The sequence below is a fragment of the Pithys albifrons genome, chromosome 20 (genome assembly GCF_047495875.1).
Source record: "Pithys albifrons albifrons isolate INPA30051 chromosome 20, PitAlb_v1, whole genome shotgun sequence".
Taxonomy (NCBI): Eukaryota; Metazoa; Chordata; class Aves; order Passeriformes; family Thamnophilidae; genus Pithys; species Pithys albifrons.
Window position 1 is genome coordinate 4,657,982 of NC_092477.1, and position 26,794 is coordinate 4,684,775.

At 59.2% G+C, this 26,794-nt stretch overlaps 1 protein-coding gene across 1 annotated transcript in view; it reads right to left on the minus strand.

Annotated features, from left to right (window-relative positions):
- The window catches only part of NIBAN2 (niban apoptosis regulator 2), a 30,364-nt gene extending 4,285 nt beyond the window's left edge, over window positions 1-26,079 (minus strand). The window contains exons 1-11 of the mRNA XM_071574308.1: window positions 25,829-26,079; window positions 12,238-12,368; window positions 8,664-8,792; window positions 8,444-8,549; window positions 7,382-7,549; window positions 3,819-3,934; window positions 3,631-3,735; window positions 1,665-1,827; window positions 1,077-1,264; window positions 743-898; window positions 56-172 (exon numbers count right to left, since the gene is read on the minus strand). Coding sequence (XP_071430409.1) covers window positions 56-172; window positions 743-898; window positions 1,077-1,264; window positions 1,665-1,827; window positions 3,631-3,735; window positions 3,819-3,934; window positions 7,382-7,549; window positions 8,444-8,549; window positions 8,664-8,792; window positions 12,238-12,368; window positions 25,829-25,883 — 1,434 coding nt within the window. The 5' untranslated portion in view covers window positions 25,884-26,079. The remainder of the gene's footprint in view (window positions 1-55; window positions 173-742; window positions 899-1,076; window positions 1,265-1,664; window positions 1,828-3,630; window positions 3,736-3,818; window positions 3,935-7,381; window positions 7,550-8,443; window positions 8,550-8,663; window positions 8,793-12,237; window positions 12,369-25,828) is intronic.
- Window positions 26,080-26,794: the final 715 nt, after the last annotated feature.

A 26,794-nucleotide genomic window follows, 5' to 3' on the forward strand; every position in this document is an offset into this window, starting at 1 on the left:
TGGACCTGGAAAAAGTCCAGTGGAGGCCACCAAAGGCCCCAAGCCCCTGCCTCACCTTGAGCACCCTCTCGAGGATGCGCTGGATGGACTTGCACAGGTCGTCTTTGCCCTGCAGCTTCCCCAGCTCCTGGTGCAGCAGCGTCTCAAAGGTGTACACGGCATCGTCCATTTGCTGGGAGCAGAGGCAGGTGGGTGGTCAACACGGGGGGCACCCAGACAGACCAACCACAGGGGTGGGCAGGGGGCTCTTGGGGCACTGCCACAGCCAGATAGGCCTTATCACAGAATCCTGGAATGGCTTGGGTTGAAAGGACCTTAAGGATTATCTTGTACCAGTCTTTGTCGTGGGCAGGGACACCTTCCACTATCCCAGGTTGCTCCAAGCCCTGTCCAACCTGGCCTTGGACACTCCCAGGGATGGAGCAGCCACAGCTTCTCTGGGCAACCTGTGGCAGGGCCTGCCCACACTCACAGGAAGAATTGCTTCCTAATATCCTGTGCTGTGATGCCCAGGCCTGGGAGCTGGGCTGGGAAGGTGCCCACACTGCTGCCCACCCTCAGGGGCCCCTCCCTGCTTGAGCTCCGGACCAAAGGGGATTGATCCATCACCCACCCTTAGCTGGGTGCCTGAGACAGGACAGACATCACAGCCAAACCCCTGCCTGGGCTGGACCAGCCTGGGCCTCCCAGCCCTCTGTTTCCTGCTTGGGGGGACACAGGAGGACCCCAGTGCCCATCCCACCTGTCTCATGTGGATCTGGGCCCTCTGCTTGAAGACAGATGTGCTGGAGACATCAAATCGCTGCTGGAGACCTTCCAGTTTCAGCTGGTCCATCTTCTCATAGCACGACTGCATCTTGACAGGGTGGAAGGCCAGGTGGGAGAGCTTCTCCATGTACTGGGAACAAAGCCAGGCTCAGCAGGGAGGGACAGCCTCTCCACATATTCATGGGAAAAACTTCCCATGGATTTTCTCAGCCTGGGGTTCCCCAGTGCTGACCATACTGGGATGGACAGCAGGACTGGCCCTGTCCCCCATAGCCCACCAGCCAGCAGGGAGCATTGCCAGCTCTCACCTCCACCAGCTTCTCCAGGCCACCCTCGTTGACGACGTTCATGTTCATGTCTGTGACCTCCTTGAAGAAAACCTCCCGCACCTCGGCAAAGCCCTGGCTCGTCGGGGTCATCAGGGCCTCCAGGATGGAGGAGATGTAGGGCTGGACGTGGTTACGGACACACACCTCTGCTTTGGGCAGGACAAAGGCTGGGCAGACAGTGGGGAGAAGCATGGTGAGGTTCCTTCTCTGCCCTTCCAGCTCTTCAGATCAAGTCCTAAACCCACCCCAGGGAGGACATGCCCCCTCTCTCTGAGCCACTCCAGAAGCTCCCACTTGCAGGACAAGGGATTTTTTCAGAGAACTCCAAGTCTGTATTGAATCCATTCCTGCCCCACTGCTGTGCTTGGCGGGTGACTGCCCACCTTGTCCCCCCATCTCCTGAGACAATGCCAATGAGGACATGTGCCCCACAGCTGTGGCTGGTGGCATCTCTTCAAGGGTCCCAGGAGCAGCATCCCAGGAACAAGCACACCTTTGGTGAAACAGGGATGATGCTGGGCATGGACACACCCACACACATCCATGTCTATCCCTGCAGGGCTGTACCTCGGATCTTGCTGGCCAGGTGCTCCTTGGAAGTGATGATCTGGTCCATGTCGGTGCGGATGGTGCTCTCCAGCTGGGGCCGCTCCTGCTCACACCTGGCCATGGCCGCGTCGTACTGCGCGTTGGTCTGCTCGTACACCATCCTGTAGACAGCATCTGAGATCTGGGGAGAACACGGACAGTGGGGTGGTCACCTGCCTGCCCCCCACACCTCCAGCTGCCCCTCCCCAACCCACCACCTGCAGGACCTGCCAAGCCTTCACCCCTGCCCTGACAGGACCCTTGCTCGCAGGCTGGCAGTAGGTTTTCAAATCAGGGTCCCACCAGCTGAGTGAGATGAAGTTCCTACGGTGCAGAAGCTGTTTCAAGTGGTGCTGGAGGGGCACAGAGTTGAGCCTCCAGCAGGAAACCTGCCCCAGGCAGGTCTGGGGATGGTACAGGTCTAGGGATGCTGGTGGTCTGGTCATGCCGCAGGGATGGGGATGCTGGTGGTCTGGGGATGCTGCAGGGATGGGGATGCTGGTGGTCTGATCATGCTGCAGGGATGGGGATGCTGGTGATCTGGGGATGCTGATGGTCTGGTCATGCTGCAGGGATGGGGATGCTGGTGGTCTGGTCATGCTGCAGGGATTGGGATGCTGCAGGGATGGGGATGCTGGTGGTCTGGGCATGCTGCAGGAATGGGGATGCTGGTGGTCTGGTCATGCTGCAGGGATGGGGATGCTGGTGGTCTGGTCATGCTGCAGGGATGGGGATGCTGGTGGTCTGGGGATGCTGCAGGGATGGAGATGTTGCAGGGATGGAAATGCTGGTGATCTGGGCATGCTGCAGGGATGGGGATGCTGGTGGTCTGGTCATGCTGCAGGGATGGGGATGCTGGTGATCTGGGGATGCTGGTGGTCTGGGCATGCTGCAGGGATGGAGATGTTGCAGGGATGGGGATGCTGGTGATCTGGGCATGCTGCAGGGATGGGGATGCTGGTGGTCTGGTCATGCTGCAGGGATGGGGATGCTGGTGGTCTGGTCATGCTGCAGGGATGGGGATGCTGGTGGTCTGGTCATGCTGCAGGGATGGGGATGCTGGTGGTCTGGTCATGCTGCAGGGATGGGGATGCTGGTGATCTGGGGATGCTGGTGGTCTGGGGATGCTGCAGGGATGGGGATGCTGGTGGTCTGGTCATGCTGCAGGGATGGGGATGCTGGTGGTCTGGGTGTGCTGCAGGGATGGGGGTGCTGCAGTTCTGTGGATGCTGGTGGTTCAGGGATACTGGTGGTCCAAGCAGAAGAGCCCCTGACCCCATTTGAACAATGTGCCCTGCCCACCTCAGCCTGCCTGGGGTCTCAAGAGGCAACCCCATGACCAGGATGGAACCACTCACTGAAGTTTCACACTCACTTTGCAGTCAAATGCTGGGATTTCAGGGCCAGCAGGATGCAGAACCATCCCCTTCTCCCTCCCTTGGGCTTCCCAGCTTTGCAGCTAAGACCACAGCTACTGAAAAAGCAGTGTTTGTGTGTTTTTAGGCTGCTCCAGTGGCCCATTAGGAGCCTGGTGGTAATTATGTATTGGGTTTTAAGGTTTTAACAGGCAGTTTTGAAGAGCCCTCAGTCTTTCACAAGGGTTTGGGCTGGATTTAGCGTGAGCTGCTCTAAAAATGGCTCGCTAAATATAGCCAGGACAAGCTTTGCTCCGGGGCTGGGCTTCCTCCTGTTTGCTTCCCTGGCCCCAGGGACGAGGCAGCGCAGGCAGGGCTGGGCAGGGCTGGGCAGGGGCACAGGAGGAGCTTTGAAAAGCCACTGTGGAGAAAGGAAGGATTCTTTGGAGGGGGCCAGGAGAGGGGGCAGGAAAGCTGGTGGGCACCGAGCCCAGCAGAGAAGGGAGGAGGCATTGCAGCCCCCCAAGCTGGATCTGAAGGCAGGGTGAGGGCAGGAGATGGTGACCCCCCAGGCAGCCCCAGCCCCACACCTGGATCCAGGTCCGCTGGCGCTCCGGAGCCTTGCCCTTCAGCCGGGGGCCGATGGTGCTCCTGAGCTCGGGCAGCAGCTCCTCCATCACCAGGTTGCTCAGGACCTGTAAGGCAGGAGGTTTTGGGGACCCTGCTCAGCCCCCTCACACACTTCCACCCCCACTCCAGGGTGGGGACAGCTGCTCACCTGGGTCTCGTTGCCACACAGCATGTCCCAGGTGCCGTACTGCTCCTTGGACTGGCGGTACATGCGCACGGCGTCCGTGAAGGCTGGAGCCTCCACCCTGGAGTCCTCAGAGATCCCTGTGGAGGGCACGGGGCACCAGTGAGCAGCCTGGCACAAGGAGTGAGGCAGCACCCCACTTTTGCAGGGGGTCCCTCCTGTCCCCCACACCCTTGGACCTGTGCAAGGAGCTCAGGGCTGCCTCCAGAACTGGGGAGTGCCGTCCCAAGGCACTGGGTGGGGGGCAGCAGTGATTGGGGGTCTCTTCTCTGTCCAGATTGATCCCCTCCAGAGCCAGACTGAGGGCAGGGAGGCACCCAGGATCAGAGGCTCAGCAGGATGGGGGGCTCAGTGACCCCCAGTGATATGTCAGGAACCAAGGACTTGGTGAGCTCTGAAAGGACAGCAGAGGCTCAGCAGGATGGGGGGCTCAGTGATCCCCAGTGATATGTCAGGAACCAGGGACTTGGTGAGCTCTGAAAGGACAGCAGAGGCTCAGCAGGATGGGGGGCTCAGTGATCCCCAGTGATATGTCAGGAACCAGGGACTTGGTGAGCTCTGAAAGGACAGCAGGAGCAGTGGCTCAGCAGGATGGGGGGCTCAGTGGGGGGCCCTGGTTGTACGTGAGGATACAGGGCTCAGTGAGCTCCAAAGGCACAGCAGAACCAGGGGCTCAAAAGGATGGAGGGCTCAGTGACCTGTGACACCCCATGGGGCCCAGAGAGCTCCCCAGCACCATGGGACAGGGCAGCTGGGGGCACTGGAGGAAAGGATAGGGGGGCTGTAGGGAGTGGAGCAGCTCAAGAGGAAGAGAAAAGTGGCCAGGAGGCATCAGGAATGACTCAGGGCCCCATCCCCAGCCAGTTGGGCTGTCCCCACAGTGAGTCACTGCAGCACAGCTCATGGGGTCACCAGCACGAGGGGGTGGTGATGTCACCCCACCCTCCCATTGCACCCACCAAGAGGAGGGGCAGGGTGCTGGGAGCCCATGGTCACATCCCACATGAAGGAGGAGGAGGAGGAGGAGATGGGGACAGTGGGCAGGCAGGACAACCTGAGAGCTGTCCCACACATCCCACATGTCCCTGCCTTGTCCCAGCCTCTCCAGACTGTGGAGGTGCCTCACAGCCAAAGAAACACCCCTGGGAGTGACCCCCCCAAGTGCCCAAATCCCCTCCCCTTGCCTGGAGCCCCAGCAGGATGGAAGCAGGATGGGCTCTGAGCCCAGGGTGACCTGTTGCCCAGCAGAATTACCCTGCTCAGATCTCCCTGAGGGCAACCCTGAAGTGAAGACAGTGGAGGGTCATGGCACTTCCTTGGACCACCCAGAATGTGATGTGCTGGGGGACACAGCCAGGGGTGGGCTCTCCCTTCCCAGGAGGGACAGCCTGAGGCAGTGAGCAGATCCTTCCCAGTGCTCCCAGGCTCTTCTAAGGTTATTACAATTAACTCCAAGCCTAAGCAGCTTTTCCTAAGGGGCAGCTTAGTATAAAGGGGAAAAAAACCACTGAGAAAGTAAAATCTGATCCTTTCTCAGTGCCCAGGGGGAGGCAGAGTCAGACTGAGCTTCCAGAGGCCAGTGCTCCTCCAGCCACAGCTCCCATCCACAGGTGGGCACTGCCCCAGCCCCATGTGACACCAGACAGGGCAAGGGACAGTCTTGGAGCAGCCAAGGGCTCCAGGGACACCAGGCTGGGCACTGGCTGTGTGAGGAACAGTGTTGCACATCCCCAGTCCTTACAGAGGAGCTGGTGTTACAGAAACAGAGCCTGAAAAAGGGAGGTGAAAATTCCCACATGAATCACAACCAGAGGCAGAAACAGAGCCTTTAATTTAGGGGGAAAAAAATGAAAGAGCTCGACAACAACAAAAGGGCTTTCATGGAATATGAAACAGTATCTGGGAGCAGTGAGGGGCAGGAAGAGCCATCTCAGAGAGAAATCTGGGCTGCAGGAATGCAGAATCCTCCAGCACTGAGCCCTCCCTGCCCACTGCCCAGCCTGGGAAGGCTTTTCCATCACTGCTGTGGAGAAGGAGAGGGAGGAGAGGATTTGTTGGCACAACCCTGGCTGGCAGCAGGAGTGGCAGAGGGGCTTGCACCTCCCCTCTCTCACAGCAGCATCTGGGAGTGCTGGGGGAAATAAAGATCATAAATTGGGGGTTTATTATTGGCAGGAGATCAACTCCCCTTTTATCCAGAGCTGGTTTTGCTCACAGTGCCCTGGTGTTGTGGGTCCTGGGATGCTGAGCTCCACCCAGAAATGATGCTCAGGCAGAATCCTGAGGGAGTGAGGGGTCACTGCACCCAGCCTGCCACAAAGGAGCCATCCCCTGACTGGGCTGAGGGCACACACTGCCCAACGAGCTTGGCACAATAAAAAAAGCACAATAAAGAAAGCAAAAGAGCCGATTTCAGGAGGTTTAGTCTAACATGGGAGGAAACTCCCACTCAAACCCAGCCAGTGGATCTCATCCTTCTGCACCCTAAACAGCAGCTCTGGCAAAATAGAGGCTACAGAAAGATTCCAGGAGTGAAAGAAGCACTTAACAAGTAGGCAGCATCACTCTTTGCCCACTAAAAGACATGATTTTGAGCAGGTTTCAGCTCTGGCACCGCCTTCCCCAGGAAACTTCCCACCATCCCAAGCACAGCCAGGAGTTGGGGCTCAGCCCAGCAGCTCCCAGGCCACAGCCAAGCAGGAAAATCGTGTTTTCCTGCCAGAGTATCGCTGACGTGGGAGGCAGGTCCTGCCTCCTGCCCGGCCACACGGCCCCCACCCCTCTGCCCACAGCCCTCGCTCGGGTTTGGGGCTTGATGACTTTAATTACCAAATATTTTCTACCTCAGGGTGGAAAACAGGCATGAGTGCAGCTCTTGAGTCAGGCTCTGTGCTGGCTCTGCAAATGTTTCCTGCCCTGTGGAGGTGTCCTTATGGGCAGTGGGATGGAGCTGGCACAGGGATGCTCCAGGCACCTGGATGCTCCTGCTCGGCCTTGTGCTCAGGGGTGCTGATATTCATAAGGTGCTCAATCACAGGATCATGCAATGGTTTGTGTTGGAAGAAACTTTAAGATCATCTTCCATGGGCAGGGACATCTTCCACCGGCCCAGGTTGCTCCAAGCCCTTTCCAACCTTGCCTTGGACACTTCCAGGGATGGGGCAGCCACAGCTTCTCTGGGCACCTGTGCCAGGGCCTGCCCACCCTCACAGGGAAGAATTTCTTCCCAGTATCCCATCTAACCCTGCCCTCTGGCAGTGGGAAGCCAAACCCCTTGTCCTGTCCCTCCATCCCTTGTCACAAATCCCTCTCCAGCTCTCCTGTATCCCCTTTAAGTCACCAGAAGGTTCTCTAAGATTTCCCCAGAGCAGGTTCTCCAACAGCTCCCAACCCATTCCTCCTCTTGACATCCCAAATCATCCCCTTTGGCCCAAAACTCAACCCACCCACAACAACACCCTCTCCAGAGCAGGAGGATGATGCTGTCCCCACCCTGGAGCCCCCTGAGTCCCCCCAGCCCCACTCACCGTTGTTGCAGTGCCGGACACAGTCCTGGAACACCGCGCGCCACTTCTCCTGCTCCTTGCCCGTCATCACACAGAAATAGTAGTGCCTGGCATAGGGGTGCCAGAGGATGAGGGGGAAATCCGTGGGGCACTTCACGATGGGGGAGTGCCCAGATTTGGGTGTCACACCTGCAGAGAGAGGAGGATGTTTTGAGGAGGAGACAGAGCAGGACAGGGATGGAGGAGCTGCAGGGTTGGTGGTGTCCATCTCCCCCAGCTTTGGTCTCTGCACAAAAGACTCTCCATCTCCTTCTCTGTGAGTGGCCCAAAAATATGGGACACTTTTTCTTTCCTTTCCTGGTGGCTGTGGCAGGACTTGAGCAGCAGAGTCTTCACACCCCACCAGTGGGAATGGAGTTGTTCTCCTTCCCTGCAGCCCCACACCCCTTCCCAAAAGTCCTCAAGAATGCTCCACCCTAAAACCACCCTTTCCAGAAGGTCCCCATGGATGCTACATCCCAAACCATGCTCACTTCCTGAAGATCTTCAAGGATGCTACACCCCAGAATCACCCTGTTCTGGAAGTCCTCATGCATCATACACCCCAAACCCAACCCATTCCCAAAGGACACCAGGGATACTACACCCCAAACCCCACCTTTCCCAGAAGGCTCTCAGGGATTCTACACCCTACAGTGACCCCTTCCAGAAGGTTCTTGGGGATGCTACACCCCAAACTCACCCTTTCCAAAAGGTCCTCAGGGGGGTTACACCCTAAAACAACCCCTTTCCAAAGGTCACCAGGGATGTTATGCCCCAAACCAACCCTTTCCAAAAGATCCTCAGGGATGTTGCAACCAAATCCAACCCCTTTCCAAAGGTCACCAGGGATGTTATGCCCCAAACCAACCCTTTCCAAAAGGTCCTCAGGGAGGTTACACCCTAAAACAACCCCTTTCCAAAGGTCACCAGGGATGTTATGCCCCAAAATTCCCCTTTCTGAAGCTCCTCAGGCATCACACACCCAAAACCACCCTTTCCCCAGGGGATGTCCAGCAGCATCAGAGGGTGCAGGGGGCTCACCAGGCAGGCTGTTGTTCACCAGCTCCAGGTACTGGTCCACAGAGGTGAGGATCTTGTAGCCAGCACTGTTGACCAGCACACGGGGCGGCAGCTCCCGCTCATAGGCCTGGGCAGGAAAAGATGGTCATGGATGATGGGAAGCGTGGCCATGGCACAGGGATGGGGTGTCCCCTCTGGAGCTGCCCCCACTGGAGGTGGGCAAAAGGAGGGTTCTCCTCACCAGTTTGTTCTCGTAGAGGACCAAGCCGTAGTTGTGAGGGACCACGCAGAAGCGGTTCCTCCACTTCTTGTTCTCCTCGATGTACTGGAAGATGTTGCCTGAGTAGATGACATGGTCCTCCAGTGGGAGCTGGGGGAGCAGACAGAGAGGTGGGAGGCACAGGGGGGTCAGTGAGGGGCAGCTCTGCCTTGGGGAGCACAGCCAGGTCCATTTGTGGTGGTTTGGGTGGGAGTTTGTGCACCAGGGCTATGCTGAGGGTCTCCAAGTTCACCACTGGATTATCTCCTGCAACATTGCAAATTTTAGGGCCTCAATAGGTGTGTCTGGGTGACACCTTTGAGGGGCAGAGTCCTAGAAAACCCCAGAGTTGCTGCTCATAGAGCAGTGAAGTCACACGTGGTGGTGTTCACCACACTGTGGTCTCACCTCTGCCCCAGCATCTCCATCCTGGGAGACACACCAAGCTCAGCTGAGCGACCTGAGCTCACCTGGCCAAGTGGCATGTTGGAGAAGAGCCCTCCAGCAGCAATTCCCAGCCCCAGCTACTGCAATTTCCCTGGCTTGGGGCGGAGAGGAGAATGTGTGGCACTGCTGGCAGTGGCCATCAGCCAGAAGGTCCTGCCAGGGCGTGGGTCAGAGGCAACTGCAGATGGCAGGAACCAAACTGTGCTCAGCTGGGTCTCAAGGTGGGAGAGGGATGAGGAAAAGCAAGAGCCCACCCATAGGGCTGAACATCAGATGATGTTTAGATGCCCTGGACTTCATGGAGGACCAGTGACAGCTCCTCTCAGTGAGAAGAGATTTAGATTGGAGTTCTTCCCTCTGAGGGTGGGCAGGCCCTGGCACAGGTGCCCAGAGAAGCTGTGGCTGCCCCATCCCTGGAGGTGTCCAAGGCCAGGTTGCACAGGGCTTGGAGCAATCTGGGCTGGTGGGAGGTGTCCCTGCCCATGGCAGGGGGTGGAACTGGATGATCTTCAAGACCCTTTCCAACGCAAACCATTCCATGGTTCTATGCTATGATCCTACAACAGGAACAGGCCAAGGCTGTCCCACGACCCCCACCCACCCTGGGCAGCCCCCACAGGCTCTCCAGCACCTTCTGGCTGACACACTGGAAGGATTTGCTCCATCCCAAACACAGGCTGGCCCAGCGAGCCAAGAATCTGTCCCAGGAATTTTTATGATCCCAGGAACATAAACAAGAGCTGAGAGCTCTCGTGAGGGCTCAAGTGTGAGGCGGCCACCTCAGCTGCCTTGGCCACCCACCATCCACCATGGTGGCCACCAGGAGAGAGTATGAAACAGAATCAGGATCCTTCTGGAGGAACTTTTCCCACTCCTCTCCTTGTTCCCCATCTCCTGGCTCACAGGAACCTCACAGACTTCCCCAAGCCCAGCCCTCCTCCCTGACCACACACCCCCTTGGGCTGGGGGAGGTCTGACAGCACCTCACTGCTCCTTAGACCTTTCCAAAGCCCTGGGAATAAAGAGAAGAAAGTCCAAATTAAGCCCTGCAGGGCTGGGGGACTGCAGGAGGGATAATAGTCTGAGCCCCAAGGCCACCAGCAGGATGGGGACACAAAGGAGGTGCCAGCTCTGGGAATGGCCATCAGCGTGTCCCCAGGGTGGCTGATCCAAGGAAGATGAGCCCTCATAAACTGGCTCTGAAACCACTGCCCAGGGCAGACTAAGGCAGACAGACCAGCTCCTGCTGCAGTAAAACCCAGGCTGAGCCCTGACATGGGACCCTCAGTCAGGGAGTGGCTGCTCAGGGGCCATCAGCACGGCCATCCCCTCCTCACACACCCTCCTCGCCCCAGGGAGGCACCAAGGTGGCACCTCCCAACTCCAGCAAATATTTGGGACAGGCAGGTATGTGCCAAATCGTGGGGATGGGCAGGGAGGGAGCCAGGGAGGGATGGGTAGGGATAGGTCAGCTTTGGGGCTCATGTGGGAGCAGAGGGTGTCAGGGCTGCTGTTCCAGGGGCTCTGGATGGGGACACCTGGGTTGTTGGAGAGACCAAAGGCAGAGATAATTATTCCATATTCTCATTGCTGATGTATCTTGCTGGTGTTTCAGATGATTGCATCATTCTTCCTCTCTGCCCAAGAGGGCCACCAGTCCCTGGTCTCACTCCTCTGAGCACATCCTCACAGAGATCACAGCAAAAGGGTAATAAATAACCAAAATTTAAAAATCCCAAGTGCCACATGCCAGCTGGAGCTGCCTGAGAACAGGGCAGGATGCCACCCTTCATCTTCTGGACATCCACAACTTTTTGGGCATGTTTGGGGAGCACAGAGCTCATCTGGAGGACACAATCACCCAGCTCCTTGCAGAGCCACCCCACAGAGAGGGTGTCTGGAGCACTGGGACATCCCAGTGGCACTGCTGGGATCCTGGGAGGGCATGGGCAGCAGATGGGACATATCCCAATGGCACTGCTGGGATTCTGGGAGGGCATGGGCAGCAGATGGGACATATCCCAATGGCACCGCTGGGATTCTGGGAGGGCATGGGCAGCAGACAGGACACTGAGCAAGAGGAATGTCCTATTTATACACCAGTGTTTTCCAAGACTTGCACGGTGTCCCTGACCTCCTGACCCTGCTGCTGTTCCTCAGACATTCCTGGGCTGCTTGCTGGAGCTTTATAATGAAGCAACAAACCTGGGATGAAGGTACCTCCTGGGGGGTGGGAGGGAGGCTGAAGGCATCTACTGAATTCCAAAGAACCCAAAGGACACAGTGCTGAGGACTGTGAGCACCCAGCTCTTCCCCAGGAATCTCCACTCCTTTATTTTTCCTAACACACCCAGCACCCAGAGATGGGGCACTTCCAGGTGCCTGGGCAAGGTGTCACCTTCATGGGTGGGTCAGGGACACAACTGCTCTGAGCACTCAGGGCTTGAATCTGACCTCACAGAGGCATTTTCTAGACTTTAAAACAAAGAAGTCTGGCTCCATGTGCAGTCACACCTCCTCCTGTTTCCAAGGAGCACCCATGGACAGTGGCTCCCCAAGCCCCATCTGATGAGCATCCCCTGACCTGTCATCTGCCTTTGGAGGCAGGAGGGGAGGGCAGGATGACCCCTGGGTGCCAGATCCACAAGCCCCATCTCCAGGGGAGACCTTTAGCCCAGCAGGAGACACGTGGCTGCTGGAGATCAGACCTGGAGCCAGCTCTGCTTCCCCCACAGGGTCAGGGACATCTGCCAGGTGTTTCCTACTCCTCCCTGGGAATTTACCTGGGCTGGAGCACCACGGGCACCCAGGAGCAGGAGGACAACAGCCTGATACATCTGCTCAGGGTTTCACTGGGCACCAGGGTGTCCCTGAGCAACTGCCAGGGCTGGCATCAAGCACAGACATCCACCCCAGAGCCAGCCTTGTGCCTTCTTGTTGCTTGTGTGCCATGGGATGGGAAAGAAAACCAACCAGGGAGCCCCACATGCTGCCCAACACCCCAGGGATGGGCTGGACCAGTGGCATGGGCTACATTGCACCTGGCAGGGTGGAACAGGGAGATGGGACATGCTTGGGCTTTGGGGGGGACACCAGCCCGGGCTCTTACCTTGCGGTGCAGCAGCTGTGGCTGTGGCCCCCCGTTGCCCTCGATCTCATAGCGGACACTGTTGAACAGAGCTACCCCATACTGCTCCTTGTAGCACCGGCAGAACTCCCCCAGCACCTTCCCTGTCTTCTCTGCAAAAGGAGAGCAGAGCCATGTTAGACACGGGCTGGATTCAGGGGTCTCCTTGCTGCAAAACACCCAGACACCTTCCCCCACCCTCCCCGCCCACCTCCCATCACCCTCCTCCTGTCAGAGAACACTTTAGTACAAGGACCACAGTGGAACCTGCTGCTTTCTGCCCTCCCCATCCAGCCCAGGGGCTGCTGTGGGGTCAGGATGATCTCTTTTTTTTTTTGCCTTTCACAATAATTTCATGGATTCCTCTCCTCTGCAGGAAATTCCTGACATGAAGCTGGTTCCGGTGCTTCCAACGGCTTCCTGTGCCTTGTGCAGCTCCCAGCCCTGCTCTGACCACCTCAGCCTGCTGAGACTGGGGGGAACGCCCCACTCCCCATCCCCAAACATCACTCACCCCCCTCTGACCCTGCTGTGCCACCAGAAGGGCCATCCCACAGAGGGGCTCCAGGCCCCTGCAGCTGGTGATGTACTGGGGAGACTCAGAGGGAAAAGTACAGCCTGGTTCCCCTCCATGCACCCCTGGGTGAGGCAGGGACCCCAACAGCACCCCAAACTCCAGACTGGGATGAGTCCAAGGAACTGGGAGAGGCAGATGTGCCAGGTACCCCCCTGCACCCCACACCAAAGGAGATCCCATCCATCCCACCCGTCAATGCACAGGGTGGGGGGACATTGCAAGCCCACCCTCCAGCAGCAGGGACGGGGCTTTCTCAGCCCCAGGGTGGCACCCACAGGAAACCCTTGCTCCTCCTGGAGCACCAGCCACAGAGGGGGAGTGGGGCTGTCCCCTCAACCTTTGCCAACCCCTTGACTGACCCAGCACCCTTCACTCCAGCTCCAGCCCCCACGTGGGGCTCCCACACCAAACCCCCAGCACGAGGCACTCCAGAGCTGGGGAAAAAACTCCCCCGGAGCTGCTTTTGGCACACGGTGCCTCGACTGTGAATTTCCCTCTCAACTTTGCCCCAGAGCCTGCGAAAAAGCAAGAACTTGAGTTGCCTCCAACTAGTTCTGACAGCTTGGGCTCTGCCAGAGGACTGGCAATGGGAGGAAGGATGCTGGCTCTGCATCCCAGCGCTGGAGCCAGCACGATGCTGAGGGCACGAACCCAGACAAAACAGCCCCCTGCGCCGGCTCGGCACAGCTCGGCAGGAGCCAAAACCTCCGTCAGCAGCCGCCCCAGAGCTGTGCTGGCAGCCAAGGCAGCGCAAGGAGCAGTTTGCCGCAGGGTGCTGCAAATCCCCACGGGATGAGCAGCTCCAGAGGAAAACGCGGCCGCAGGACAGCGGCTGGGGGAGATAAACCCATCCCGGAGGAGCCGCCAGCAAAGGGAGCGCCTACAGAACAGCCCCGTGCTGCGCCAGGGCTGAAAATTAATTTAAATTTAACGCGATTTTTAGCAAGGAATGAGAGGCCGGCTCGTCCCGCCAGAGGAATTCCTCAGCCCTGCTCTGGGCAGTCACGCCGCACCTCTCTTGCAATTCCCGTTCCCGAGCTGGGCGATTTTGGCCGCAGATCTGGGCAGCAATGCAGCCAGCGGAGATTTAAAAGGACATTTTGAGGTTTCATTTCCTTTCAGTTCATGGGAAAGAGCGAGCCCCCGGTCCCTCGGCAGGCGAGACGGCTTAGTCACTCATTCTTCCCTGATTAATGGCGCGGCCAATTAGGAGGTTTTAAGTAAATGGAAAAGCAAAAGTCAATTATTTGCAGAGGTTGAAACGAGGCTTGCAGTCAAATATCCGAGGTGACTAAACCTCCCCAAGCTCAACAACCCCTTGCAGAGTGTGGAGGGGATGTTGAGGGCTACTGATGATCTCAAACAATTAGCCCAGGTGGTCACCGCAGGGGAAGCAAGAGGGACAGAGGTATTGGGAGGAGGGAACACAAGACGACACCAGATTTGGCAAGGTGTAGGGTGCTAGTGGTGGTACAGCCAGACTTTGCTTGAGCAGGGGATGGGGAGCCCATGCTGATGATGCCAGTGGGTGTCCTGACCCCCCAGACCCTTGTGTGGAGCTGATGTGTCCTATGTGGGAACTGACTCAGCCACACACTGGGTCCTTCACCAGGGCGAGCAAAGCCTTCCAGCAGTACTGGGAACTATGGGGAGTATCCCCTGGTCACAGAGCTGAGCACTGGGGGCTATGGAGAGCATTCCCAACCAAAGCCACCCATGAGTGGTTGTCCTTCCATGAGAAGCTTTGTCTGCACATACCCACCAACAGCTGGAGGGGTTGGGACAGGTGACAGTTCAAGGAGCTGTGTCCCTTGTCCCCTCACCTGAATCCCCCTGTCATGGCTATGAAGGGAAGGGTTTGGCTGCCTCCCACCCAGCCACCTCATCGTGGGTGCAGGCTCAGCCACCCACAGCAAAGTGCTCTGGCAGGAGGGAGCACACGCAGGGACCTCCCAGGGCCGGCTGTCCCCTCCCACCCACTGACAGAGCTTTCCCAATCCTGCTGTTTGCTCTGGGATCGCTGAGCTCCAGCACACACCCCTCCCACTGCCACCACCCCAGCCCCTGTCACACCCAGCCATGCAGAGGCACCGGGCCCCGAGCAGCCGGGGTGGCTGGGCTGGCACAGGCTGGGCTGGCACAGGTTCCAGCACATCCCTCTGGTTCCTGGCAAAGGCAGGGAGAAAACAGTGGCTTTGTGGGGTGCCAAGGAACTAACGCCTGGCTCAGCAGGATCCCCCGTGCCAGCCCCTCTGGGCACAGAACTCCTCTGTCCCCAGCCCCCGGGTTCCCCTCCTGCCTCCACAGCGTCCCCATGACTAAGATGCACGTGGTGGCTGCAGGCAGAGATAAAGGGGCTCCAGAGGGGAGGGCAGAGAAAGGCAAACCCTGAGCAGGGCTGGATGCAGAGCTGGGAGGGGTGCTGGGAGCAAGGAGAGGGTTGAGCTCCCAGCCACATTTCAGTCCCACTGCCAGATCCCCAAGGACCCCCACACCCTCCTGGCATTGCCCACCAGCCTGCGCTGTGGGCACAGCAGGGCAGGCAGCCCTGTGAGGGCACCCCACACAGGGACAGGGCAAGCAGCACAGGTCTGTCCTCATCCCAGATGAGTCCCTGAGGCTCCTCTGGGTGAAACCAGCCAGGAGAGGAGGCTCTGCTCCTGCCCACCGCCCCAGCAGGTCGTGCCACCACTGTTGTCACTGAGCCCAAGGCAGAGCCACGGTCATGGGACAGCTGGACCCCAAGGGCATGTGCTGAGAGGTCATGGCCAGGCCAGAGCAGCCTTGGTCCAGTGTTGGTCCCTCCAAGCCAGGGCGGGAGGTGGATCTTGCCCTCAGAATTCCAGAGGCCATGGCAAATTATCCAAGCTGGTCCAACAGCCTGGACTGGCTGTGTCCTGCCCTTGGAAGCATCTCCAGCACCATCAGCAGCCCCACACATGGAATCACAGAATGGTTTGTGTTGGAAAAGGATCTTAAACCATTTCAACTCCCTGCCATGGGCAGGGACACCTTCCACTAGCCCAGGGTGCTCCAAACCCTGTCCAACATGGCCTTGGACACTTCCAGGGGTGGGGCAGCCTTGGCAACCTGTGCCAAGCCCTCAACATCCTCACAAGGGAGAATTTCTTCCTGATATCTAACCTAGATCTCCTCTCTGTCAGTTTGAAGCCATTCCCACTTGTCCTGTCACTCCAGCTCCTGATGCAGAGTCCTTCTCCAGCTTCCTCACAGCCCTTTCAGACACTGGAAGGTGCTGTGAGGTCTCCACACAACCTTCTCTTCTCCGACGTGCACACACACCCCATGCACATGCAAGCACACACATGTACACCCATGCACACTCCTACACACATGAACAAACAGACACACATCCCCCCATGCCCACCCACACACACGTGTTCACACCCAGGAGAGGCTGGAGGTCAGCAGCTGACAAATCCCAATGGGAACACTCATCTGCATCCTCCCTCCAGCCCACATCCCGTTTGGCACCCACAGCCCTCATGTGTCCACTGCTCTTTGTATCTGTCAGAGGGGAGGTGTCATTGGAATCCCAGCCCTCTCCAGAAGCCCCCTGGGTTGATGTAGAATCATAGAATTGTGGAATCACAGGACAGTTTGGGTTGGAAGGCACCTTAAAGCTCATTTTCCACCCTCCTGCCACGGGCAGTGACACCTTCCACTAGACCAGGAGCAGAGTGGAGCGGGAGTAGGAGCCGGGTGCCCCTGTGGATGCCACAGGGATGCCTCAACCCAGGCAGGAAATTTTCCTTCTGGTTCAGAAAAAATAAAAAGGACAGAACAGCTCATTGAAGCAGAACCCCCAGGCTGGTGGGGGGGGGGGGAGGGGAGGGGGCATGCCCCCTGCCCTCCTGATGAACCCTGGCCTGACTCCTTTACTGGCCCTCTGGGTCAGTCTGACTCAGCCCAGCTCCCCACCGACCCCATGCAGTGTCCCCTGTGTCCCCAGCAGGTCAGGGAGGGGATGATGACAGGAATGTGTTTGCAGGACATGGAGGAGCAGACATTGGGGGGCCACATCATCATGTCCCTTTGCTGGGGGTCCCTACCCTGGTGATGGTCCCTCTGTGTCATGGCGGTGGTGGCCTGTGGGACATCCCAGTGGCAGAGGATCCATGGGATGTGTGTGCTGGCCCAGCCAGGTTTGACAAGGGGAAAGAATTAATCACAAATTTATACAGTAAATTATTAATGAGCAGGGGTGGGTTGCTGGGGGGCAATGCAGGCTCCCAGCAGCCTCAGATCCAGTGGCATTGCCAGGAACAACCACCACAGTGGCACTGACAGGGTCATCCACCACAGGCTGGCAGACATGGCACTGACAGGAACATCCACCACAGGCTGGCAGACATGGCACTGACAGGGACATCCAGTGACACACAGTGACACTCAGAGAGAGAGTGGGGGTCCAGATGGCTCCTCCAGCAAGAAAAACTAAGGCCAAGGCCACTGCAGGGAGGCTGAGGCCATCAGTTGTCCTCGGTCTCCAGCCGTTCTGCTCCACTGCCTGGTCCAAGCACACTCATGGGCTGTGCCCACTGTCCCCTGGGCACCCTCCCATGCCCCAGTCCTGATATTATGCAGACAGTGTATCTGAACATCCCGCTGAGGGCACACAGCATGGCAGGAACTCAGATGAGGTGCACAGGATGTCATGGATGCCCTGCCCAGCACACCAGGGATGGGGTGTTGAGCCAGACCTCAAACCAGCAGCACCCCACAAGCCCTGGGCAGTGCCTGGACAGGAGGACCCATGGACACAGGTCCCAGCTCACCCCTGTGCAGTGCAGGGTCATTCCAGCAGGAATTTGGGAACAGCAGAGTGACAGCAGGAGATGGCTCTGGGCAGGCTGAGCACCAGCAGCACAGTGACAGCCAGCAGAGGGGACAGTGACAGAGGTGCCACCATTGATGGGGCACAAGAACCACACAGACCCCATGGGTGCACCCAAAGGGTTAAGCCCCAGCCCGCAGTTTAGAGTTTCGGGAATTTGAATGTGAGCTCATTTCCACCCAGAAACACAAACTCCTTCATATGGGCCTGACTCAGCCCAGCTGAGCACCCTCCCCCTGGGAGAGGGTTTCCAGCACGGGCTCCAGGGGCAATGCCAGGGCTGGGGGGAGTCAGTCAGGGTGGCAGAAAAGGGGCTGAAGGAGGGTTTGTTCTGATCACAGCAAAATCCAGGGGCTGCCCCAGCAGCTATTCCCTGCTCTCACACAGACCAGGAGAGACTGGAGCAGGGAAAAATAAACAGAGGGGACAGAGAGCAAAATCTGGGGGCAGTTTTCCCTTTGCAACAAAACGCACTGTCCACACAAACCCATCCAAAACCATCCCGGGGTGTCCCAGGCTGCCATCAGGATTGAGACTGAGCTTGCTGGAATGAGCAGAGCCTGCCCGGATGCTGCACCCAGCTCAGCATCAGCGATGCAGCAGGACAGGGGCACTGCCTGCCACAGCACTGCTCCGGAATCCATCGGGAATATTTTCAGCCAGAAAGCAGCTCAGAAGCGCGGGTGGAAAGGGAGCACATCCTGCCTCCCGCGGGCAGCAGCTCCGGAGCGGCCCCTCACCCGCCCTCTGCTCTGACTCAGCCGTGGTGGGGAAGGGTGGGCAGGACGGGCTGAGCGGCAGGAAGGGATGAGGCAGCGGAGCCTCAGAGCAGAAACCAGATGGGGCCAGGCCTGAACCGGTTCATCCTCTCTCGCCCTGCCTTTGCCACACAGGGCTCTGCCTCCAGATGAGTCAGAAGCGCCCTTAGTGCCAGCTCAGGGCTGGGGCACCCATCGGGGACACGGCTCTCTGCAAGGTGCACCCTTCACCAGCACCCTGCAGCATTCCACCAGCCCAACTGTGCCCCTGGGGGTGCCCCGGGAATGCTCCCAGGGGTCTGTGCCCACAATGGAGCATCCAGCCACCTCTCAGCACCTCGCCCAGGAGCGATGGTTGGACCTTCCAGCCATGGCAATGCTACCTGTGAAGGTTTGGAGTCAACCACAGGATCGATGGGGCTGAAAATTAAGCAGCACGTTCAGCAGCAGCTCCTCAGCCTCAGAACAGCCCAAAAAACCCCTGAGGGTGCTTCGGACAGCCCCCTTCACCCGCAGCTCCTGCTGCCCAATGACACGCTCAGCCCTCGCCCTGCGGCTCGGGGTCACCTCCAGCACAGCAGGATTGGGATCCGTGTCCCGTTCCGTGCCGGAGCCGGCGGGGCTTTTCCCGTGGCGTGGATGCCGCTGTCCCGCTGCTTCCTGGAACAAGGCTGTGCGGGGCTGCGTGCGAGGAATGTGCATGTGAATAACAAACAGCGGTCGGGGCCTTTGAATGCCTCGTGAAGTTGGTCAGGGCTGGACGGAGCCCAGCTGTGAGATGCCTGCCCTGAACCTCCTTGCCCGAGCAGCCTCCGAGGGATGGGGCAGGAGGAAGGAGATCCCCTCCTGCCCATCCAACCTGCCCGATCCAGGCAAGACCCCCTTTCTTGTCCCTTCCCCTTGGAGCAGCCTTGCCTTTGGGGGCAAAGCCACAAAGCACAGGTGACTGGGGGCAAACCCCACCCCAGCCCAGAGTGCCATCTGCCCGGTGGGCACATGGACTGGGGTTCAAGTACACCAGCAGAGGTGACAGCACTCACAGGGCTGGGGGAATCTGGGGAGATGAACCATTCCCACAGAGCAGTTTGGCTCCAACTGGACACCACCCCCCAAACCCTGTGCTGGAACAGGAGCCACCACCCTCCTGCTGGCTGCAATCACATCACCCCACATGTCCCTGGTCCCCCAGGGTCCCACCAGCCGGCCAGGCTGGAGATCAGCTTCCAACCCTTCAGTGCTCACCCCGGAGCGGGTTCTCCTCGCAGCAGGGTGGGACCAGCATCACCCCTCCCCAGATAAGGTCCAGCTAATCCACCAGCACCGGCCAGGCAGCATTGCAATGGCGCAATCCCACCGTGCCGAGCCAGGGTGTGCCCCAGCACCAGCATCCTCCGGGCACCCCTGGGAGCTGTGGGACCAGGGGAGTCCCCATGACAAAGGGGTCAGATCAAATGTGGACATCTCCAGGTCTCTCTCTTTTGCTGGGGGCAGCTGTAGGTGGGTGATCCTCATTCCAGCATGTCCCAGAAAATGGTTCTGGCTCAGCAGAGGGCAAAAGTCAGTCCTTTCGTGTCCCCTTGGGCTCAGACCCAGTGAGAGGAGCTGAACCTGGCACACTCTCCCTCTCCTCAGCTGGACGGTGCCAGCGGGAAACCCAATCCAGTCCCATGAGAGGAGACCAAACAAAGACTTTTATGTACATCCAAAAAAAAGCCTATCAAGAGGTATTTGAACAAAACAACCCTGAGCTTGTCCTGGGCTCTGCTGCAGCCCTTGACCCTGGAGAGGGTCCTGTGCCTGGTTTCTCTGCCCCACACACCCCTCATCTCTGTTCCCTCATCCCCACGGAGGGTGATGCCCTAGCTGAGGGTGGCCAAGGGATCAGTGTCTCCCATGGCCAAGGATGTTCAGGAGGCACTGCAGACCCTGGTGAACCATGGACACCCCAGGGTGATGGGCACCTGTGCTGTGGGGCTGGCATCAGTGCCCAGCAGCACAGAGCCCACCTTTGCTGCAGGAGGGTGGGCAGCATCTGGCAGAGCAAAAAGGCTCCCAGGAAGAGGCAAGACACGGATGATCCAAGGCAGGGATTTTCCCAAGGCAAGGCTCTGTCCCAGTCTCAGGTGATGCCCTGCATGGGTTGGGGTGAGAAGAGGCTCAGGATGATTTCCATGGCTGAGCCAGCATCACTCTGGGTGCCTGCAGCTGGCAGCCCAGTTCTCCTGCCCCACACAGTGGCACCGAGGTCACTCCAGCTTTGGGGATACCCCTTCATCCAGGGAAACTCCCCAAGAGGCTGAGCAGAGCTGGCAGAGGCAGAGAGGAAGCCAGGACAAGCCTCCTGTGCCCCAGGAGCCACCAGTGTAGCAGGAGAGAGGAGAAATCCTGCCACAGGTCCTCTGCCAGCTCCAGGGCAGAGCGTCCCATCCATCCTGCTGTGTGGGAATGTCCCATTCCAGGACTCCTTCAGTGAAGGGTCTGAGTTCCCCAGCACAGAGCTGGGATCCTGGCTGCAGGCAGGGACAGATACCTGCCAGGGAAGGGCAGGAGGGCACAGAGAAGGGCAGGAGGGCATGGAGAAAGGTGCTGTGCTCAGCCAGAGCTGGGGCCTGTGTCAAATGTCACTGCTCTTTCCCTTTGAAAAAGGGGAAAAGGTGGAGTTTTACTCCTTCCTCCTTCTCCAGTCCAAGAGACTGAGAGGAAGCAACAAGGAGCTCTGCTCTGCCCCTTCCTCCCCTCCTGGCCCTGGCACTGGGCTCTCCATGCAGCCAGTGCAGGCATGTTCAGGCACTGGACAAGGTTCCAGGCCCAGCCAGGGGCCGGGGCCGGGGTGCACAGCTCCTGCTTGGGGACCTCACTGCCAGGTGCCAGGAGCTGCAGCCCTAGGATGAGGTGACACCTCCTACAAACTGGGTGGTGGGACCAGTCCTGGGTCCTGCAGGGGCAGACAGGGTGCTCAGCCTTGTCCTGGAGTGCTGGTCCTCACCCAGCTTCACAACTCAGCAAGTGCCTGTGGATCAGCATCCCTGGGTCTCTCCAGCTGTTCTTCCTGCTGGAAAGCTTGGAGACACAGGAGCTGATCAGTCCCAGAAGGGTGGGATGGAGCTGGCAGGGACCAAGAGGCACCAAGCCCCTCTCAGCTGAGCCAGCCTCTGCAGCCATCAAGGGCAGGAGGGAGGCAAAGGCTTGGAAAATCCCAGCTCCTGGTTGTGCTTCCTTTGCTGGGTCCCTGCAATGGGTTTAGGGGTGTCTGATACTGCCCTAGGGGTGTCCTGGCCTGTGGGTGCTTTGCTCTTCCTGGGCTGACCCAAGAGGAGCTCTCAGCTGCAGTGCCACCCCCACTCCTCCTGTCCTGGCACTCCTGCTCCCAGGCAGAGCAGGGAAACCCTCCGTGCCTGCCCCAGCTTGCTGCAGGCAAGGCCATTGGATAAACCCTTGCTGGGGGAGGCAGGGAAAGCCCTCCCAGGGGGAATGCAGGGTTTGCCCGCAGGGCTGAGCACGGGCAGGGCTGGGAGGGCTCCCATTGCCTGCACACGTGGGAAGGCCACCAGAACAATGTCCCCTGCCCCAACACGCTGGCTCGCAGCGAGCCCCGTGCCCCGACACGACGGCTGCAGGTGAAGCCCCAGCTTGCCAGACCCAGCCCTTCCCACTGGCAGGGAGCCCTGACATGCCAGGGGAGTTATTTATTTCACGATGAAAGAAGACACACATTTCGTTACAAGAAACCACTCCAGGTCTCCAGTACGATCCCTCGGAGCCTCCCTGCACCACTTCCCCCGGGGCAGGGCGAGGGTTTCAGCCTCAAGACCCACCCCAGAGCCCAGCACCGGCGGCCTCCGCCTCCCACACCGGCTGGAGCTGAGCTGTGGCCGAGGCTGGGAAATGAGTGTCACGCTTAGGGAAGCCACAGCAAACCTCTCCCTGCTGCCAGCAGCCTCCATCCCTGTGGCATACCCACAGCCCAGCACCTTTTGGCATTTGCCAGGCACCTCTGGATCTGACCCCACAGCCTATCCCATTGGCACCCAGCCTCCAGGCAGGAGGATGCTCCTGGGTGGGATCAGGGATGTGCAGCCAGTGGTTGGAGCAGAAATGCCACAGGTTCAGCCCCAAGGAGGAGGCTCAGTGTCACCTCTGCCACCACTGCGTGGGCTGCTGCCTGTGGAAGTCCCACCCCAAAATTAACAGCTGGTTTACTCTGTAATTAACGGGCTGGTGACTCCCTAGAGATGCCAGAACAAGGTGTGAGCTCCCAGCGACCCTCCCTGTGCTGCCACCCACCTCCACATCCCTCTGGCCATGGAGACATCCGGCACCTCCTGTTGCATCCCAGGGCTCCCACACCCACCAGGGACCCAGGACAGAGGCACCTGGCTCGTGCCAGTCATGCATCACCTCATCCCCCTGGAGAAGGGTGCATGGGCCTGGGACACTCTAGGGATGGAGTTACTCCAGCATGAGGGAAGAGCTTCATCCAGTTCCATGCTGAGGGCACTGGGAGGAGGAAGCCCCTGGACAGGAGGGGACACTACAAAAATACAGGTTACCCATTGACATCCCAGCTTTCCCAGGAGCCCTGGCAGGACACCCTGTGCATGCCACCCTCGTGTCCCCAGGCTGAGCCATTCCATGTTTCACCCACAGAGCAAGTTGGAAGCAACACTCCACCCACATTTGGGAGGAAGAGGAGGAGGAAGGCAGCTGAAGGGTATTGACAAACAAACTGGATGACTCAATCTGGGAAGATGTCCAAAGCAGGGCAGCAGAAGAAAGCACCGGTCACAGAGACCTTGGAGAATGGGATGCAGGAGCTGCAGGCAGCACTGCCAGAACCATCCAGGTGTAGAGCACACCTGGCTGCCCCAACAGCCCCAGCACAGCATCCCTGCTGCCTCCACACCTGCTTGGAGGGATCCAGTCCCACCAGCACCACCAGTGGGAGGACAGACCCTGGTCCTGAGCCAGCAACACACAAGTCACGAGTGTGTGGCTTGTGACCTCTGGGAGACACTGGCATCAGCCAGCTGGGAGAGGGCATGGGACCTTCACAGCTTGGCTTTGATGGGAGAGGTTCCAACACAGAGGACACTGTGCTGTGGCATGAGAGGGCTTTTCCCAACTCCCTCCTGCCTCTAATCCAGCTGCAGTGCTGAAAGCTCCATTCCCAGCAGGGAGAAAGCTCTGGCCAAGGCTCTCCCCAGCAGTTCTGGGCGCTGTTACCCTTGGGAAGCACTGCCAACCCCTGAGAGCTCCTGGCCCTCCAGCAATAAGGGGTCACATCACATGGGCATCCAAACACCAAAAAGTTGGGAGGACAACTGGGGAAAGTTGCTTGGAGAGGGGCTGGATCCCTCCCTGGGCGCCAGCTGGAGCTGCAGCAGCAGAGAACAGGCCGAGCTAGGCAGGAAAACCCGGAGTCTTCCCCGCCACGTTGCTTTGCATGCCTGACAGCAAGTCGTGCCTTGTCTGTTGGGTTACAGCCCCTCCCAGCTCTGGGGGCTCCTCAGCCAGAGAGAAGCCCAGGCGAGAGCAGAGAGGTGCTCCAGGGACCCAGTTTGCTGCAGTCTCTCCCAGGGAGGTGTCCCAGTACAGGTGTGTGCCCCCCCTACTCAGTCCAACCCTTCAGAGCTGCAGAATGTCGCAGGGCATGTCCCAATCTCCATAATCCTATTCCACAGCAATCTTTTTCCCATTAAATCTTTTGCCCACTTTTCCACATGAAAAGTCATCTGCAGCCCCCTGACCCCCTGGCCATGGGCTGAAACCCACCCTGAGGTAACAGCTCAGCCCCTGCCAGGGTTCAACCATCCTGCCTGGCCTTGCAAACACCCGATTCCTGACCCAGCAGAGACAGATTCCTGCACAGAAAACCCAGACGGGCTTTTCCTTGTTATTCTTCAGGATTAGGATCACAGGGCTTGGGCAGGGAGTTATCTCTGTATAGAGAACAAGCAAGTTAAAGGGAAATTCAGGATGTGCTTTGAATCCAAACAGGCTGCAGCCTCACGGGTCAGCCGCGTTGAGCTTTAACTAATGCAAGACAAAAACCCCAGAGCGAGTTCCAAGCTCTCCTTCAAAGCTCAAAAACCTGCTGGCGTCCTGCTGAGCCGCATACCACGTAAGCATTCCTGCCAGGAATGACGGGGCCTGGCAGGGCCGATGGGCTCTGCCGTACCCCGTGAGACACCAGGTCCGTGTGCCAGCCCCACGGCAGCTCTACCACTCTGCTCCAGCAGCAGCAGCTGATGCTTTTTCCCCAGAGCCCTTGGGGACAAAAGGACTTCAGAGCCACTCCCGTGGCTTTATGACCGAGACAGAGAAATGATATGGTGGAGCCACCTCCAAAACATCGGCGCTCGGGAGCCTTTGAGCTCCCGGCGAGACGCACAAGGTCCAGCATGAAGCTACATTCGGCTGTGGCACCCGCCCAGGTGTGGCACCAGGGGGTGGGATGGGGGTGGCTTCACCCACTGGACATGAGGGGGTGTTCCAGCCTGGGGAGCTGAAGCCAAAGCCGGAGCATGAAAGGGTTCGGAGGTCACGTCCCGTCGGCTCGGGAGCCCCAGGGAGCCAAGCATCAGCACCACGAGTGATGCAAGGTGGCTCAGGGGACCCCAGCACCGCGACAGAGGGGTGACCCCACTTACAGGGGTCAAACAAGTCACCGCAGGGCCCAATTAGCAGCTCTGACCCTCCCAGCCTTTGCTTCGAACAACCCCTGCCTGTGCAGAGCCAGAATCCCACGTTCCGCGGTTCCCAGGCGGCTCTGGCCAGACATCCCGTGCCAGGGGCGAGGCGCTGACGCCCCGGGACAGACGAGCTCTCAATAACCACATTGTCACCCTGCCCCGTCCCACGGTGGTGGCGGGGGCACTACTGGGTCCTCCCTGTGCCGGGAAGACTGGGGGCATCCAGTCCTTCCCTCCAGACCAGAACCTTTGAGGGGGGGCTTCCCTGAGGAGCTCCCAGGACTGTAAAGGAGGGTTAGACTCAGCTGCCAGCCAGTCCCCGTGGTGACAGCGGTGTCCCTGCACAGGACTCGCCTTCCAGCATCCCCCGCAGCCCTGATCCCCCCTTCCCTCCCCGCAGCCCCGGAGAAGGGTCCCCAAAGCCAACACAAACACGCCCGGCACAACCCAGCCTTTCAATCGAGAGGATGACGAGCACCTCGGGTACCCCCGCCGAGCGCCCCGGGCCGTGCCGAGGCAAAAACATGGGGAAACTGCAAAAATAAAGAAGTTTAAAGAGAGAGAGAGAGAGAGAGAGAGGGAAAGAACAGGAAGGGGGGTCCCGGGAATATTGTTGGGGGGGTTCCAAAGGGATCGAAGGAGGATGGGGAAAGCCCGTCGGGGAGCGAGGGGCGCGCCGGGAGCTCACCCGCGATGTGCTGGCGGCGACCCTCGTCCAGGTGCGTGGAGACCACATCTCCCATGGCGAGCGGAGCCGGGCCGGGCCGGGCGGCGGCGGGAGGAGCGGCAGGAGGAGGAGGAGGAGGAGGGAGGAGAGAGGAGGAGGAGGAGGAGAAGAAGGAGGAGGAGGAAGAGGAGGAAGGCAGCAGCCGGGGCGGCCCGGCAGCGCGGCGCCCCACGGCTCCCCCCGGCCACTCCTCCCGCACCGCCCCGCGTCCCGCCCGCCGCCCGCGGCACCGGCGCGGGGAGGGTGCGGGGGTCCCCCCGCCGTGTAATTAGCCGCTCTAATTGCTCGCTGAGGGATGGGGAGGATGGAGGATGGGGCTGTACCCTCCCCACCCCGCACAGCCCCGCGTGTGCCCCCGCACACCCGCGGGACCCACGGCGGCTCCCGCGGCCGCTGGCGCCGGGAAAACCGGCTCCGTGTTGGCACCGGGCTCCGCTCCCGGCATTGCAACACCCGAGCTCCGTCCTACCTGCGCCCACACCCCGCGCCTCCTGCCCTGACCTTGCTCCTGCAGTGCCAAGGCGGAGACGGGCCGTGGGAGCTGGGCAGGGCGAGGGGCCCCTCTCCCTCTCCGGCCTGTGGGAAAATGGGATGGAAAAACTCAAGTCGTCTTAAAACCTTCCCCAGACACAGATTTTCGACCAAGAGCTGTTCGGCTCCACTGCCCCGGAGTGGGGGCTTGGCACCTTCCCAGCATCACCGCGCTGCTGGAGCACCACACAAGCACCAGGAATGTTCCACCGACCCAGCAAAGTCTCCTTGGACACACAGAGCGGGGCAGGAAGCAGCCGGAGCTGAGGAGCTGGAGGAAGCGGTGGAAAAGCTCCACCTTCCTCTTACTGCAGCTCCTTTCCCAAGAGCAACAGGCGGAAACAGCCGCGCAGGATCCTCCGGCGCTGCCCGGGCACGATCCCGCTGGAGGAAAGG